The 18,253-nt window shown below is 40.7% G+C and overlaps 1 protein-coding gene across 2 annotated transcripts in view; it reads left to right on the forward strand.

Annotated features, from left to right (window-relative positions):
- Nucleotides 1–18,253, forward strand: part of TTF2 (transcription termination factor 2) — a 39,835-nt gene that overhangs the window by 8,180 nt on the left and 13,402 nt on the right. For both annotated transcript variants that reach the window (XM_046645586.1, XM_046645587.1), the window contains exons 4-12: nt 5,400–5,466; nt 6,571–7,575; nt 7,869–7,983; nt 8,330–8,512; nt 10,328–10,455; nt 11,347–11,428; nt 13,280–13,399; nt 14,591–14,741; nt 16,464–16,569. In XM_046645586.1, coding sequence (XP_046501542.1) covers nt 5,400–5,466; nt 6,571–7,575; nt 7,869–7,983; nt 8,330–8,512; nt 10,328–10,455; nt 11,347–11,428; nt 13,280–13,399; nt 14,591–14,741; nt 16,464–16,569 — 1,957 coding nt within the window. The remainder of the gene's footprint in view (nt 1–5,399; nt 5,467–6,570; nt 7,576–7,868; nt 7,984–8,329; nt 8,513–10,327; nt 10,456–11,346; nt 11,429–13,279; nt 13,400–14,590; nt 14,742–16,463; nt 16,570–18,253) is intronic.

Here is an 18,253-nt window from a genome sequence, read left to right on the forward strand (position 1 = left end):
ACATCCTTAAATTAATACCATATGTTTAAAGTTTAATATAGCTAGGAGACAGGTACAGCGGAGTGACGGAGGGAAGGAGTAAGCCAAGGTGAGGGTGGGATGCCCATTTTTTGTACCTTGGAGCCTAGCTGCATTTGTGTGCAGTTCTTTGACATAAACACCAGATGGTACCACTCACCAGTGTTTGACCGACCCTCCTGTCATGACTCTCTATGTGCGGGCAATAAAGAAAATGATAATAGTCATTCAGTAGAACCAGAGGGAAGAACTCTTGCCTTGACATGAATGATGTGGCACACTTTGATTTATAAATGTTGGACATTGTCACTGAGTTCATGTTCTCTCTTCTCTTCTTTCTCTCTTTTTCAACTTTTAAACTCAAGGATATGGGGTTAAAATAAATGGAAATACTTTTTTAATCTATAAATGTGTAAAACAACTTTTAGTTCTTTAAATAACTGGATGTAGTGGGATGTTCACAATATTTCATTTTTAATAACATTTGAATCTTTGCATGTCTAGCAAACTCCTTGCGTGGTTGGTTACTAGATAAATTTGTTGTGCAGATTATCTAGCCCAAAGATGACTGTCTAGGCTGATGACAGAGAGGCATTTGGACCTGAGCCAGACCCATGCAGAGGGACCTCAGGCCCCACCAACCCATGAAGAACCCCACTTGCTAACACCAGAACTTGATAGGTGCTGTCGGGTATCATGCAGTAGAATAGAAGTAATCCTTATAATGTAAAGGATGTTAGCCCTTTATAATATGTGTAGCAATTACTTTTCCCAGTTTGCCTTTTGTCTTAGAATTTTGCTTGTAGTATTTTTACCATATGGAAGTTTAAAATTTTTATGTAGTCAAAATTATTAAATCCTTTCTCTCTCAGCTGCATGATTTTGTGTCATGCTTAGAAAAGCCTTTTTCACTTTAGGATTACAACAAGACTCACCTGTTTTGTTCTTAGAACATTTACGGTTTCATTTTTTACATTTACATTTTGTTCCATCTTGAATATTAGTGTAATAGGGATGAGGTAGAAATCCGGCTTTTTGTTTTTCCGGTGCTGGAACCTATAAAGAAGTGAGCCCGTATTCCTAAGGGCCCTGTGACACATTTGGCATAAGTGTTAGATATATGAAGGTTGGCAAGCAGTCTGACTGCATATGTCAGCATGCCAACTTGGATGTGTTCAAATGCCAGATGCTTCTGTGACTGTAAGGACTACGGTAAAGGATTAAGGCTGGTGAAGATTACTGAGAAAGTGGAGGAATTGAGACTTGAACTTGGCCTTGAATGACCTTTAAAATGTGGATAGAGAAAATAACGAGGAAGTGTTCTGGGCCATAAGCGGAAGTGTGGATGTAGGGAATAAGCAAGGTGGTTGGCAAGAGTGAACTAATGATTGCTGTTATTGATCAAGTCCTTAATATGGGTCAGGCTTTGGGGTCTTGATTCTTTTATCTTTACATGTATTAATTGTGACCATATGAGGTAGGTACTTTTTTTATTTTTTACCGTTTCACAGAAAAGGAAACTGCCATAGGGGCCAGTCAAATGAGGTGTCTTCAGTTTCAGAGCTAATTATGTGGTAGGACTGGGATTCAATAGAGGATGATTGTGGAGCCTGAGAGCATCCCAGCCTGGCGGAAGTGAACGTGATTGACCCTGGGATGCTGGCTCAGACAGTCAACCTTAGTAAGAAGGGAGGATTTGTCTTCTGGTGAAGAAGATGGAGTTAACAGAGGTCTGGCTTCTTTTAGCTGATTCCTTCATCATTGTTGTTTATAACCTATGTCCTGGAAAATAATTGATTAATATATTGCAGAAATTATGCTCTTCTTCATAGTGGAATCAATATTTGCTTTCTCTGTGAGAATATATTTCCACTGCTTTCTTTGTTGATTTACAATTTAATAAACATAACACACTTTTTTTTTTTGAAGATTTTATTTTTCCTTTTTCTCCCCAAAACCCCCCGGTACGTAATTGTGTATCTTTAGTTGTGGGTCCTTCCAGCTGTGGCATGTGGGATGCTACCCCAGCGTGGTCCGATGAGTGGTGCCATGTCCATGCCCAGGATTCAAACTAGCGAAACCCCGGGCTGCCGAAGCAGAGTACGCGAAATTAACCACTCAGCCACGGGGCTGGCCCCAACATAACAGTTTTTATCCCCAAAACACAGATGTCCATCCAGATTGACTTTAATAAAAATGTAAGTAAAGCATTCTTAGCGCTGTGCCTAGCGCACAGTGTGTTGTTTCTTCCTTTCTCCAAATCTTGCCCTTCTCCAGGATGTCTCCAAGGCTTGGGCTTTAAAATAGATACTATTTACAAAATGTTCTTTCTGTAAAGATCTTAAGTACTTGATATACTTTAAACAACAGCGGCAATTTGTTCTTGATTTATTTTGATAAATAAAAATTTTGATAAGTAGTACTCCCTAATAGTAGCCAGTACTTTGAATTTTTATACAATCAAAACATTTCAGAAGTTTTATTGCATATGTTCAGTGTAATATCCTATTGCAGTGAAAAAAAGAGACCAATAAATTTTTTTAAAAATTGTGAGCTTGAAAGGGAAAATTATGAGTTACTTGACTTTTAGGAAATACATGTCCATTTTGGGCTCATTCATCTTTGCTTATACATCCAGGTGAAGTAATGGCATTAAGTGATCGAAACCTCTTCAGGATTAATTTTGAATTAGGACTCAGATTGTTATGATTCATGTTGTATATCATGGGACTAATTTAAGAAGTTAGTAAAAGAATAAGAAATTAAACTGAAAGAAAACAGAAAAAAGGAATTAATGTAGATAAAAATCTAATTTAATGAGTTAGAAAACAGCAGAAAGAGAACTAATAAAAAAATACCCCTAGAAGCTAACTTGATCAAGAGAAGCCGAGAAGGCACCAATACACAATTTGAGAAATAAGGAGTTTCTCCACAGACAAATTAAAGCACATGTGAAATGACGTATGCACAGGGTTATTCATTGTGACATTGCTGTTAATAGTAAAGGATTAGAAACAGCCAAACTGTCCATCAGGAGGGGTCTGGCTAAATAAATAATGGAACATCCATATAGTGGAAAACTATGCAGCTGTATAAAAAGCTGTGCAGCTGTAAACAAAAATACATGTAAGGAAGCCCTTTATGTATATGTTCTTATAGAAGAATCTCCAAGACATATTGTTAAATTTAAAAAAATGAAAGCAAGTATTTAGTAGTATGTATACTATGCTACCCATTTGAGTAGAAAAGGAATAGATACAGAATATGTATTTATATTGATCTGAATATTCACTAAAAAAATCTCTGAAAGGTGAACAGAAAATTAATAGGAATGGTTACTTGGGAGGGATGTGAACTGGGCAGATGGGGTATGGTGAGGGCGTGCTTTTCACTGTCATTTTATGCTCTTTGATTGCGTATATTACCTATTTAAACAGTTAAATAAAATATGTACTTTACAAGTGTTTCTTTAACTGATTAAAAGTTTTTGAGGAGTCATTTTAGGAAATGAAAACATCAATTGATTTTATTTCATTCAGCAATAATTAACAATTATGTACAATAGGCAAGGCACAGTTGGGAATAAAGAGGTCATACATTGTTATTGCTTTCTTGTTGCTGAAAATACAGTTGAGCAGACGGGCAGATACAAGTGTAATGCCACTAAATGCTACAAAAATACAGAAGCAATAAGACGGATGAACAGGGAAGGGAATGTGGGAAAATCTTGCAAAGGAAGTATGACTTGAACTGGGCCTTGAGGGACCTGTAGGACTTTTACAGCTGGTGACGGGGGAGATAGTGGGAAAATAAGGATAAAGGATGGAGGGAGGTATACATGCAAAGTCCGGTCGGCTGAAGAGTGCATGGCTTAATTTGGGAATGGGGCAGTGTAGCCTTTTCTGGTGTAGCTGGAGTGTGGGTTGTGTTTGTGTGTGCAAAGAGCGTCTTGCAGTGGGATATAAATCTATATTCAGTCTTTTCTTTAATGGAAGGTTGCAAATATATGCAAAAGTAGACAGGGTAGAATAATGCAGGACATGAGCTTCAACAGTCGCCAACTCCTGGCTAATCTTGTTCCGCATATACCCTAACCACTCCACGCCCCAATGCTTTCCATATTTTGAAACAGATCCCAGATAACATCATTTCTTCAGTATGTAGCTCCAAAAAATATGGACTCTTTATTTTTTAAAGGCAGTTGGAGTGCAAATTCCCAGTCGATTCACAAATAGCAAAATCATTTGTTTTTTTGCAGTTTTTGTTTATTTGTTTAAATCAAGATCTAAAGAAAATCCACAGATTGCAATTTCTTGTCTTTTTTTTTTTTTTTTTTTGAGAAGGATTAGCCCTGAGCTAACATCTGCTGCCAATCCCCCTCTTTTTGCTGAGGAAGACTGGCCCTGAGCTAACATCCATGCCCATCTTCCTCTACTTTATATGTGGGACGCCTACTACAGCATGGCTTGGCAAGTGGTGCCATGTCCGCACCTGGGATCTGAACCGGCGAACCCTGGGCCGCCAAAGCAGGACGTGCATACTTAACTGCTGCTGCACCGGGCTGGCCCCGCAATTGATTGCCTTTTAAGTGTCTTATATTTCCCCTCCATCTTTTTTTCTCCCTTGTAATTTATTTGTTGAAGGAATCAAGTTGTTTGTCACAAAGTATATCCCATTGTCAAGATTTTGCAGATTACACCCCCATGGTCTAGTTTTATGTGTTCCTCTATTGTTTATATTTCCTGTAAATTGGTAATTGCATCTGGGAGTTTGACCAAGTTTGTTTTGGTTTGTCTTGGCTTGGTGTTTTTTTTTGTTTTCCTCGGTAGTATTGAGGGTTCCCATTAGGGACACATAATATCTGTTTTTGTTCCTGATTTTAGCAGCCATTGCTGATCAATTTCAGTCATTCTTTAAAGAGTGAAAAAAATAAATTTGTGCATACCCTCTGGTTACCATGACATCTCTATTCTTTCACTTCTTAGACTTCAAAATACCTTGTGTGGTAAAACAATTTAAATATACATTTTTAATAATACTGTATTACATATTTGAAAGTTGCTAGGAGAGTAGGTCTTAAAAGTTCTCATCACAAGAAAAAACATTTTGTAACTATGTTAACTGGACTTACTGTGGTGATCATTTTGCAATATATACAAATACTGAATCATTATGTTGTATACTTGAAACTAATATTATATGTTAATTATACCTCAATAAAAAATAAAAAAATAATGTACATATAAGAATAATTGGTTTCAAATGACCTTTCAAAACTACTGTCAAATAGCTGCAAGATATTTCCTTGGGTTAAAAAACAAACTTATCTTGTTTTAATGGATTTTCACAGCCTTGATTATTTGTGTTTTTTACTTCATTAGATTGTTCTTCAGATGCATTAAAAGTAAGACAGAGGGGAAGCAGTGGTGTGGATATATCCCGTGGCAGGTAGGAATTATTCATCTATTCTTAAAACTGCTCTGTTAAGATGGTTTAATCTTCAGCACCATCTGAAAAGACCTTGAAGTGTGGTATACACTGGTCTTCATCATACTGTCTCTGAAAGACCGTCTTTGCTTTAAGCAAGTAGACCCCGTTGAGAGTTTTAATGCAAAGGACTATTTGGTTATAGTCAAGATTTTATTATTTGCCTCCTATTCTGCTTACTTAAATATTTTTTGAGGTCTTAAATGTAGTCACTTTTCTCCTATTTGGGGAAAAATTTATATTTATTTGACTAACTTCACCATGTTTTATAGACTGATCTCTATTTGATATTAGTGTAAGTTGAGTATAATTCATAAGCTCCTAGAAGGGGAGAACTAGGAGGGAGCCCACAGATATCCACTACTTGAGGAGATAGACCTAGAGGGTGACAAGACTTGTTTCGGTAGAGGGGTAGCTTGAACTTCTGATTCTATATTCCCGCAGTGCCAAAATCAAAGCAAGCACAGGACACCATTTAGGTTTAGGGAAAAGTTCATCTTGAGAGTACATATTTAATAATACTGTATTACATATTCGAAAGTTGCTAGGAGAGTAGGTTTTTCATGAAAAATGTGTATTGTGGCTATTGCTGTTGTAAAGGCACTTTGATTTGGTCACTGCTTTTCCTTGAGGCCTGGAAAAGCAGTGATCACAGGCTGGCCCTGTGGCCTAGTGGTTAAGTTGGTGCACTCTGCTTCAGCAGCCTGGGTTCGGTTCCTGGGTGTGGACCTACACCAGTCGTCTGTGGTCATGCTGTGGCAGCAACCCACATACATAGTAGAGGAAGATTGGCACAGATGTTAGCTCAGGGCAAATCTTCCTCGGGGGACGGGGAAAAGCAGTGATCACAGATGGAGAAGGAACCAAGCATTAAAGGTGCTGTTAAGAAACTAGTACTTTGTGAGTTTGGCACATAGTCTTTTCTAGAGGCAGACATGATCCCAGGAGTGTTCAGAAATATTGGACTGCTTTTACTGTATTTCCATTTCCTCTGAAAAAAGGCATTCTAGATATGAAGGTTGCATTAGTATTTTATATTAAGATTGTTATTTTTTGTCTTTTTAGGATCCTAATTCCAAAGAGCACTCTGTAACCAATAAGTCTCAGCGTGCGTCTGAGCCATTTCGTTACCCTTCCGGCCAGCAGAGAAACCCATTCAAGGCACTGGACAAGAATCAAGAGCCGTCTCTCTGGAAACAGTTCATCAAAGGCGAAGATGAGGAAAAGATGGCTGATAAGGAGCAAAGGGAAAAGAGAGATCTGTTCTTGGATCAAAAGAAGGAACCGAAGCCTGAGTCTAACTGCTGGATGGAGAAAGATCTGTCATCTGGCCTGGCGGTGAAGGAAAAACAAGCTACAGTTCAAGAGAATCAGCGAGGGGAGAAAACAGAGTTGCAGCGTGAAGCAAAGGAGATTGAAGGGACGCACAAAAGAAACGTTTTTGAGATTAAATCCAAACAGTGCCAAGATAATGAGCTTGGAAAACCATCTGTGTCTCCTCAGGAGAAATCGTGTGCTGAAAGTCATCATGTCCAAAAAGAATCAGAACCTCTGAGAGAAAAGGAAACCAGGCCTTTGCCTCGAATTGTTCTCAGCCAAAACCCAATAAGCAAGGCCCCGCAAGGGGAACACCTCAGCAAGGAGAACCCCAAGAGTTGGGAGGCCAGAGGAACAAAGACAAAGGAGGACCCAAGTGCGCAGACCATCCAGAAGGGGCTGCTCAAGGGGCATTTCCAGGCGCCAGTGGAGACTCGCGATGTGCCTGCCCCGAAAGGACCAGCCGCACAGTCTGCTCTACTGGCTGCAGGCCGTTCCCTGGGAGAGAGGCGAGGAGCTGACACCAGCAGTGGTGACAGTGAGGAAGATGATGTTATTTCTGTTTCCTCTGAGCCAGGGAGCCCCTTACTCTTTGACTTGACTCCAGACTCACAGAGGAAGGAAAACCTTAAAGTCCCTGATGAAAGTTTGCAAAGAAGAGCATCTCCTGCCTCGGGTGTTTCTAAGAAGGTAGAACCTTCAAACTCAGCAGCCCAACGTGTGTACCTCACAACACAACTGAAACAGAAGAAGGTAACCACTGACTTGTGTTTTGTTTTTAAGGTCAGAGCCTTGCTTACTATGGGCAGATACGGGATTCCACAAAGGAGTTAAACATGTTAATGTGGGAAAGGTTTTATGGGTGGATGTTTAGTTTCTGCCTTTTCTTGGTAGGTCAACTGGGTTTAAAAAAAAAGTTCTGGTTTTCACACAAATAGTTAAAAGATCATAATTTCAGAGTTTTGGCATTTTAGGCAGTTTTAATCTGAAACTGTCTTTCTGACAACTTGAGAGGAGAGGTCCATTTTATAGGATCTGTTTTTCAGAGCACACTGGCATCGGTGAACATTCAGGTTCTTCCAGACAAGGGTCAGAAGTTGTTCAAGCAAATTCAGGGGTTGGAGGAAGCCCTCCGTGCTCTCGCCCTCTCACCTGAGCAAGGTAAAATGGGTTAGGCCCCAGAACTCTGCGTGGGCGTGAACTTTATTGGAGACATTCGAGAAGCCGTTTCAATGAAGAATATGTTGATTCGTTCACCTTTCCATTTTATCTACTTCTGTGTCTTCTTTTAAATTATATCTGTGACTTATAAAATCTTTGTCCTATTTCTTGTGGCCTCAAGTCCCTTTCCCATTGTTTAAGAAACTGTTTAAATGCTACGCTTTCTAGGAAGCCTTCCCTAGCTTATTGGAGTGGTGGCGATCCCGCCCTCTCTTGACCTTGCCTCACACATGTAATGCCTTCACTTTTCTGAGCTTTGATCTCTTTTCCCTTGTGTTTTGAGCAGGCACTAATGAGAAGAGTAACGCTCAAGTACCACAACAGAGTAACTTCACCAAAACTGCCACTGACCCACCCCACTTGGTGCCTCCCAAGCCCCTGCAGGGTCCCAATCTCCAGCCTCTGGGTTCTCTCGGAGGAAAGGCTGCCTGCCAGGTAGCTGTTGGAGGACCCAGTCAGTGCTACAGAGGTAAGACCCAAGGGCCTGGCCCTAGTGTGCACAGCTACCCCTGTGATTAAATGCTGCCCAGTAGGCGTCTTTGTGACCAGGTGGAGGGAGAGGTCATTCCTGAGTTGTAAGTTGCCCATGTAATAAGGATCATGATGCTCAGCGGAGCTCTGCACAGTGTTGTTTAGATTTCTTAGGGCACAGACTTTGTCTACCTTGTTCACTGACTTTGCTCAGTCAGCCAAGTGGCCGCCGCTACGTGGGAGTCAGGCAGTAAATGTTTGTGAATGAAAACTCGAACGCACATCATGTTGAGGTAGGTAGACCAGCAGATACATCTGTATTCCTTCTGAGTGTGTGTTAGGACAGAGCGGAGGAGTGACATGAGTGAAGACCGATGACCAGTAGACCTGTAGAGAGCAGTCATACCCTATTTAACTGTTTCCATCTTGAACTTCCCAGAAAATGATGAATTCAGAAGTAACTGCAGAATGAAAATTCCAAGTAGAGCCTCAAATATGTAATATGGTTGGTTGGTTTGCTGATCTGGAGGCAGGAGCTCAGGTTGGCTGGTAGTAACTGGAAAAGCTCAAGCCAGTTGTCTCCAGTTAGGAACTGCTAGAGATGAAGAGAGAGTAAAAGAGAGAAGAGGAAAGGGAGAAAAGGAAGGCAGAGGAGAAAGTGGAAGAGCAGTAGTTAACAAGGGAAATAAGAAATAGATACTGTGCAAGATGAAGCTAAGATCACAAAAAGGGAACAGAGAAATCACACTTGTTAAAGTGCTGATAGTCGTGGCTGCTCAGGACAGTTTTGAGAACATTGATCTGTTATAGCATCACTCAGTAATCATAATGGTGACTGTGAGTCACCTAGAGAAAAATTAAATTATGTTAGATTATTAAGGTAAGAAAGTATGTAATATGTTTCGGAAAGAATTCTATTAAAATGGTTTTTATTTAAAAACATTTTAACACTTAAATAATTAATTTTTATTTGTCTAGAAACTTCTTATTTGAGATACTTCATTCCTAAAATTGCAACCAGCTGAGGTACCTATAGTTATTAACTAATGTCAGTAGAAATTCTCTACATAGAGCGTGCAGGTTAACAGCACTGAAGTATTTCCGAGTGCAGTGCAGTCAGCTTGTGACGTGCACTTGAGGGGCTGTCCCTACCTCTCTGCCTGAACTTCACCTAGCTTGGCCTTTTCTTTTTTTTTGAGGAAGACTAGCCCTGAGCTAACTACTGCCAGTCCTCCTCTTTTTGCTGAGGAAGCCTGGCCCTGAGCTAACATCTGTGCCCGTCTTCCTCTATTTTATATGTGGAACACCTACCACGGGAGGGTGTGCCAAGCAGTGCCATGTCCGCACCCAGGATCTGAACCGGTGAACCCTGGGCCGCTGAGAAGTGGAACGTGCAAACTTAACCGCAATGCCACCAGGCCGGTCCCGCTTGGCCTTTTCTGTTGCTGGCTTTTCCTCTTTGCATCCAGCCCTAGTGATCTTTGCTTCCTAAAATACTGACGGCATTATCTTTTTCTCTGCCACCTCTTCAAAGCTGAAGAAAAAAATACCAAAGATATTATGGATTATCTTATTTTTTCATTATACTTTCTATTATTTTGTCCTTTATTATAATAATTGTTTATGTGATTAAAAAAGCTCAGAAAAACATAGAGAATGGGGAGAGAAGAGCCTGTGAGGCTAGGAGAATCTGGAGGCAAGAATTTGTAGTCCGCATGGACCCATCATCTGGCAGCTGATGAACTGCCTTTTTGCAGCTATAGTGAGGACTTAATACTTGTGACACCTTTGGGTAACACCTATGTGTGTGCAGGCCCTGCACCCCAAGAGTGCCTTCATGCCGTGTGGAAAATCACAAGTGAAGCCATCGATGAGCTGCATCGATCACTTGAGTCACGTCCTGGCGAGACAGCTGTGGCAGAGGATCCGGCTGGGCTGAGGGTGAGCTGGGGAAGACTCAGGGTGCAGAGTGTCCTGTGGCTGTCCCAGCGCTCATAAGGAGAGAGATCCCTGTGAAGCTGCCTGGCAGAGCGCCATTCTGATGCATCTTTCCTACAGATAGTGCTTTGGTGGCTTCTCTTAGAGTATTTTCTCCTTTTCCATTTAGCAATGAGAAGGAAAAAAACCACTTTTTTTCTTAAAGTCATAGTTATATATGTCTGTAGCAATAAAGGATCCATTTATTAAGCTTCACTAGGTGCTACAAGGATGCAAAGGAATTGCTGCTTTTAATGAACTAGTTAGGGTAAAAGTGCACATACAATATATATAAAACAATTAGAAAGTGACTCTAAGACAAAGATGAAATGTGCATTGTAATGTACTATATAGATTGTATACAAACTACAAGAGGGATTCAAAATAAAGGAAAAGTCACTCTGGGTCAGTAATTATTTGTTGCCTGTCTACTTTGTGTCTTGAAGAAGCTATAAGCCTAATGATAGCAAAGAGGATAGAAACCAAACACTTCAGTTAGAGTGGTGATTAGAGGGAAGATACAGAGATTGGTATTAATAAGTGATGATTGGGTGACGTCAGTACCTGAGCTGGGAGCATTAGCTGATGTTACTGAGCAAGAGGACTCCCTTGCTGTGGAGCCCAGCATTGGGGAAGGAACTTAGATTGGAGTAGCTCAAGAGAGAATATGGAATCACTGTGGAATTTTGAGCAGGGGTGTTTTCTGAAGATTATTTTCATCATGGAATACAAGATAAACTGGAGTAAGGAAAGACTAGAAGGGGGACACCAGTTCAAAGGCTATTGAAATTTATGACTAGCAGGGCATACTGGGATGTTGGCCACAATACTAACTTTGGTCATTACCTTTGTCAGATCCCTTTGCTCCTGCACCAGAAGCAGGCATTAGCCTGGTTACTATGGCGGGAAAGTCAGAAGCCACAAGGAGGAATTCTGGGTAAGTCTGGTATTATGATAAGAGCTAACAAATGTGCCGTTGTATTATTTCATTCGCTCCTCTCAACAGCGCTATGGGGTGAGTTCTATAATGCCCCCTTTTACAGATGAGGAAACTGAGGTGTAGAGAGGTTACAGTATCCTTAAGAGTACATAGCTGTAGGATCCATCAGGTCTTATTTGCGAGCAGTAGAGGCTGACTCTGGCTGCTGAAGCAGAGGGCGAGTTTATTCTTTGGTGGCCTCCAGACTCTCTGGGTGAGTGGAGGGCCAGGCTGGAGGACAAACTCCTAGGAGCATGAGCAAAGCCAAGTAATAAACTGAGCGTCCTATGGAAACCCTTGTGGCTGCTTTGCTCCATTAAGCACCAGAGGAAAGCATTGCCACCCCAAAGCTGGACACCTCTGTCTCCACCCCTTCCTGCAAAAAGGATTTCACAGGGAGCCTCTTTTCTCAAGTGTCTCACATCCGAACCGAAGTCTTAGTGAGTACATGTGTTCTGGAGAGCCAGGTCGTGCTGCCAGTGCCTTAGCTGCAGGAGGACCTAGAAAGCAAGTTTTCCAGGCTCTGCTTTGGTGATTCAGAATTTCCCAAGGTGCTCAACTTCTAGAAAACATGACAGATGTCCACTATGGCTAGTAAGTGGCTGTGTTGGGGGTTCCCAAGACCACCTCCAGGTTTGATGATTTCCTAGGAGGATGCACAGCATATAGTCATACTCATGGCTATAATTTACTATAAAATAATAATTTAAAAAATAATAAAATTGTTTTGATTTGATACAAATCAAAAGCAGCGAAGGGAAAAGGCTCATGGGGCAAACTCCAGGGGAAACCAGGTGCAAGCTTCCAGAGGCTTTTTCCAATAGAGTCACACAGGACTTAATTCTCCTGGCAGTGAGCTGTGATGACACATATGAAATGTTGCCAACATTGTACCTGAGATTTTTATGGGGGGCTGGTCACATTGGCAGCTTCAGCCTGGTAGGTACTGAAATTCTGTACTCCCAAAAGGAAAGCAGATGTTCAGCATAAACCATGTTGTTCAGACAAACAGTTTTGGCACAATGAGCCACTCTTATCAGCTATGGAAATGGTGGGAACCCTCCTTACATCTGAGTTCCCTGATGTCAGTCAAGGGCCAGCCTTGTAAGCAGGCCTTTCCTAGGATAGTAGTCAGGCCTGCTGTGTTAACTCTTTCTGCACAGTGGCAGAGCCAGAATTTGAATCAGATCCCATGCTGTGATATTTTACTTCTGCTTATGTCAGAATGATTATTTAAACGGTTAAAATGAGGATGATACTATTTTATAGAGTATAAAGAGTAAATTAAATAAGCTCCATGACTGGCATAATGACAGTACCCAAGAGATGTTAATTTATGCTCCTCTTTGATGAATACATTAAGGGAAGGAGGACTGTTCGAGTTAACTCTAACTCGAGAAATGTGGTAGCACCAGTAAGTAGGTCGTAGGATATGTGCACTGGATCTTTTTGCTTTTAGGGGTAACAAATAAAAAGACTAGGCAACCTCATCCAACTGAGATAGACATCAATGAATGCATTAGATAAGTAACAGTATAACGTGGAGTCTGGAATAAGATCTAAACGAGAAATTTTTAGTTTTACAAAAGTCATAGTAATTATCTTTGATTTAGATCTCAAAATAGCAAGAGCTAGCGTTCATTTTCATAAGAAAGATGAAGGATTCGTTAGAGTAGGCGAAGAACAGTGGCTGGAATGGCACTGATGGCAGAACAAGGGCTAATGTCTGCCAGTGGTTTCTTCTCTTGAAGCTGAGTTGATTCTTTGCCCTAAGTAATTGACTCTCCTATCTTTGTTTTTATTTTCCAGCTGATGATATGGGATTAGGAAAAACTCTGACAATGATTGCACTCATCCTGACCCAGAAGAATCAGGAGGAAAACAAAGAAAAAGACAAAAACCCACCTTTGACTTGGCTTTCCAAAGATGGTATGTGGCACCTCAATAACCTGCCATTTCCTAAATCATTTGAGCCAACGAAGAATGGACATTTTTAAGCTAGGAAAGGACACCTTTGGTCATATTTAATTAATCTCTTGGAAAACCAATATTGGACTGCTTTCCTATGGTGTCATTTTGATGCTGAATATGCTAATTATAAGCAATCAATTTTTCTCTTTGGATATAAACTTACCTTGATCTGTGGTTAGAAAAAATTTTATGGAGAAAGCTAAGGCTCTAGAAGACTTAGTTTAAACTTAGTAATGATTATTTTTGTTCATGTTGAGGATATAACTATAGGATAGATGCACATTAGTTAATATATTATTTTTTTAAGGAAGATCTGTCACAAATTCAAATTTTAGCCACTGTGGCAGAAGCTGCTTTCTGTGCTTCTGAAAGTCCAGAAGTTTCCAGATCCTAGACAATTTATCCTATTTCAACCTCTGTTTTTAAAATGTAATAACTGTATAAGTACTTTAAAGGTCCTGTATATTATGCATGGACAACACCGCATACAAACTGCCATGTACACAAGTACATATCTTGGTTGGTTAGATCACAACAGAATCTGTGGCCGTCTGCTCTCAAGGCCTCTAATGACCACTGTTGCAGCTGGATCCTGTGTCCCTGTGTGGAGTAGCAGCATGTGCGTGTGCACACACACACCCGCACCCCAACACACCCCCACAAAGGGGTGAGGGAGCAGTGGTACAAATACTCCATCACTAACTGGTTCTAAAGTCATGTTTGCTTCTCTTAGAAAGGGTTTTTATACTTATATTTTAATGTAGGTGTAATTAAGTTATGCTTTTCAGAAAAAGATAATAATACTCCCCTGTAATGAATCAACTCAGGAAAAGTTAGGAAATGATCCAGCTTCTACCTTCTGGCTGCTCTGTGAAAGTGCATTGTTTTTTTTAGATTGAGGTCATGTATTCATGTTCCTCTCCCTCTTTAGCCTCTCTGACACTTTTATAGAGGAAAATTAAGTGTTTTGGGTTATAAGACTCTTTCATTTTCTATTTTACTGTCAGCTATGTGTAGAAAAAAAGAGTAGCAGTTGTTAAAAATACTGATTGAAGGAAGAAAGTCAGTCAAGAGAAGAGGTAGTGCCCTTAAGAAGGTAAAGGCTATTTACTGAGTAAAACTGGGTGTTGGTTCTTTTCCCCTTTCAAGACCGCTTGGAGTTTACTTCCTGTAAAACACTGATCGTCTGTCCCGCTTCCCTGATCCATCATTGGAAAAATGAAGTAGAGAAATGTGTGAGCAACAACAAACTAAGAGTCTACCTCTATCATGGGCCAAACCGGGATCAGCGAGCAAAAGTGTAAGTGCAGAAACATTGCTGTCAGTAGGAGATGCTGAGCGTCTTGGTTTAAGGAGCCGTATTGATCTTACCTACTTTCCTTGAGATTTCGTTTAATCAGGACTAATGGTGTTTGTGAAGACCAAAGGTACTCTCATCACCAGACAGCCTTCTGCTGCCTGTACTAAGAGATACATCCTGAAAGAGAATGCTGTTCTTTTGCTATATCCTTGTCACCATCCCCAACAAAAGCTGCCATGTGAGGAGGCCTGAGATGCCTGAGTGGTCAGCCCAGTAGCAGCAGCGTTCTTCTGGTGAAAGAGGATGTGTCACGATTATTTCATGGTGGTTGCATTTCTGATTCCAAAGGCACATTTTTTTTTCTGTTAGTGTGAATGGGACCAGCTCAGTGTTACAGAGCATCTCGATATAATATTAATGATTAGTTGATATAGGCTGATGATATTTTTATGGCCATATTTTTCGTATATGAATCATCCAGGAAGTTTTAGATTCAAGAGTTTAGGATTAGACCTAACTAAATTCCTGAAGGAAGATGATCAGGAAAGAGAAAAGAAAATGTTTCCCCAGATGGTAATTTTAGTCCTAGTCTTTGTCTTTTGGTTTTAAAGGAATTGTTTTCTGTTCCTAATTGTGATATGATGGTCTGGGTTGAGTACTTGCTGATCTAGTCAAGAACAAAGTTGTTTCTACTTCTAAGTAATCTCTCTCCCTAACCTCTGATATTGGCTATTGTATCTCCTGAAGAACAGGCCAGTAGTCTTTCAGGGATAAATTGCCAAATTGGTGACCCTCGGTCTTAGAACACACCAGCTCTCATGACAGAGGGTCACTTCAGCAGACGGAAGGTACTGGGACAGCAATGGCAGTCCTGCATGCCTTCTCCTGCATAGAGTACTGTAAGTGGCCTGCCTTTGTTCTAGATTTTTATTTAGAAGTAAATTGCATCTCACTTGATTTGACTTTATCATACCTGGTTTGGTATTCAGAATGTACTAGTTGATTGATTGGAATCATTCTCAATCATGCTTCTTTACATGATGCTGAGGCAAAACATAGACATTGCTGCCTCTCTGAATTAGGCATATCATTTTTATCAAAAGTATTGATTGAGGCTCTCTCAGGTGCACAATATTAACCTTTGTTGGAAAAAGATTAGTGCCTTTCATTAAGAATCTTTATGTGTAAAGAGTATAAGCAAGGTAAACTGAAAGTTTACAGCATTTATTTTTATACCTAAAAGTCAAAGCTACATTAATGAGTTTTCCCTAATCCCTCATAGAGTCATGAGGACAAAGCATCCTTGATGTAAGGGAACAGTGCTTTGAGGGTTTCTAACTTCCTTGGGACTTTCACATCATCTCTCTCAAATCATTACTGAATGTTAATTCCGAACCCTACCTATTTTCTGTTCTTGCCAAATCGTATCAAGCTTAATATGACTGCAGCCAGAGATTGTTCTTTCTGACTCACTGCATGGGAAGAGGAAGGGTGATCTAGTTAGAGTGAGTAGACTGTAAAGATGATCAGAGGTAAGACGGAGGGAAGCCAAGTGAGTGAGCTTTCCTCTGCAGAGTCACGTGTGTGGCTTAAGGACATGCATTAACGAATTCGGCCATCTGTTCTTCCAGCTGTAGGCATTTCTGTAAAGGGATCAACTCGGCCTCTTTGTCAGAGTCACAGAGGGATCTTTTATGTTTGCTTTTTGTTCTATCTCTGCAGCCTCTCTACGTATGACATCGTGATCACTACCTATAGCCTTCTGGCCAAGGAGATTCCCACAAGGAAGCAAGAGGGAGAGACCCCGGGGGCAAACCTCAGGGTGGAGGTGAGGCCTGGGGGCTGCCAGGGAAGGAGTTGGAGCCACATCTCATTTAACAGTCTTTTCACAGGCTTAGAGATAGCAAAGGGACCTGCCTGTGAGGTCAGGCAGATCCTAAATGTTCCACCTGTGGAAACAGAGTTCTTTCTTCTGTCCCCTCTATTTTATGCTAAACAACCTCCTCAGTGATAATGGTTGAAGTTTGGCACAGTATGTAGTTGTTTTTTAGAACTAATGGAAACTCCATTGCGGTTGTGGTGGTAATCGTCACAGGAATATAGGAAAGCCTCACTTGTTGCAGTTTTCATTTTAGAGTCTTTGGGGTATACTCTTAGGCTATTTTTTATATTTAGCCTGAAGACTGGTATTTCATTACTAGTGTTTTGGTCTTAAGCCATCATTCTCTGCCTCCCTCCCCCTCCTGAGAAAAGGGTTGCAAATGATAAGATGGACCACAGGCTCAATGATAAGCAGGGAGAAAACCTGGACGTGTGCTTGTGCGTCCAGGGTAGTCTCAGTTACATAGTGTAGAGGCTGTATGGCGTAGTGATTGTGGGGCTTTTCTCACTATTGTTCCAAGAACTAATCTTTTGCATATGTTTTCATTTTTAGTATGATAGGATATTCACAGATTTCTGTGTTTGGGGAAATCTCTAGAATGCTTCTCCATCTTACGACCCACTCTAACTTCCTGTAGATGGTTAACTTTTCAGGTTCTTCAGCGGTTCCTCACTGCTTTCAGGCTAAACCCTGATGCCTGTACAGGACACATTAGGCTTTTTATATTCTTGCTCTGCTTCCTGTCCCTCATCTCCTACACCCTAGCCCTCCCGTGGCACCTCATGCTCTGTGTACTCCCTGCCATGCTGTCACGTGTTCTGCCTTTGTTCTCTCTCTGAGTGGAATGCTTTGCTTTCATTCCTTTTCCCAGGTTAATTTTTTTTAACCTGCTTCAAGAATCCTTTCTTGACCACTCCCTTCCACCTTCCTCCCATTTGGTTGAAGGCCTCTGCTGGCATCTTGTGCTTATGTGTGTCATAACACTCCATTTATTCAGCAGACATTGAGTATCTACTACATGGCAGACGCTATTTCAGGTGTTAGGGATACAGCAGTGAACAAGACAAACTAAGGTCCTCCTGCCTTGTGTTGAATTATCCAGTGGGACTTACTATGTATATATAGACACATTGTGTCATAATTGTCTCTATGCTTGTTTTTCTCCCCTGCTAGACTGTGAGCTCCTTGAGGGTAGGAACCATCCTTCCTGTGTCTGGCCTTGTGTCTTACGTATAAAAGTAGACTTTCAGTAAGTTTTTAGTGAATTTTTATAAATTTAGCAAAATTTAGTAAATATTTTATTGAATGAATGAATTTGCAGGCTCGACTATACTACACCTAGTGTAGTCCTGACCTCATAGCCATTGCTCAAAAATGGATTGAAAGTATAAGTGAAAACTCAGATTAGAAAACATTTTACTCTTAAGCATTTTAAGCTCAAAGTCTGGGACTCTCAAGTGATTTGCTTGTTTGTACCCCCTGAGCGTTTCCACTCTTGGTTTCTTAAGCTCAATTCTTATTTCAGCGAACCTGCTCTAAGCCCTCAAACTTGAAGGTAAGAGTGGGTCCTCAATACTTGTTTGTTATTTCCCCTTATCTCCTGGAAGCCATGTCCATTTTCCCATACTGT

This window comes from Equus quagga, chromosome 18, assembly GCF_021613505.1.
Source record: "Equus quagga isolate Etosha38 chromosome 18, UCLA_HA_Equagga_1.0, whole genome shotgun sequence".
Taxonomy (NCBI): Eukaryota; Metazoa; Chordata; class Mammalia; order Perissodactyla; family Equidae; genus Equus; species Equus quagga.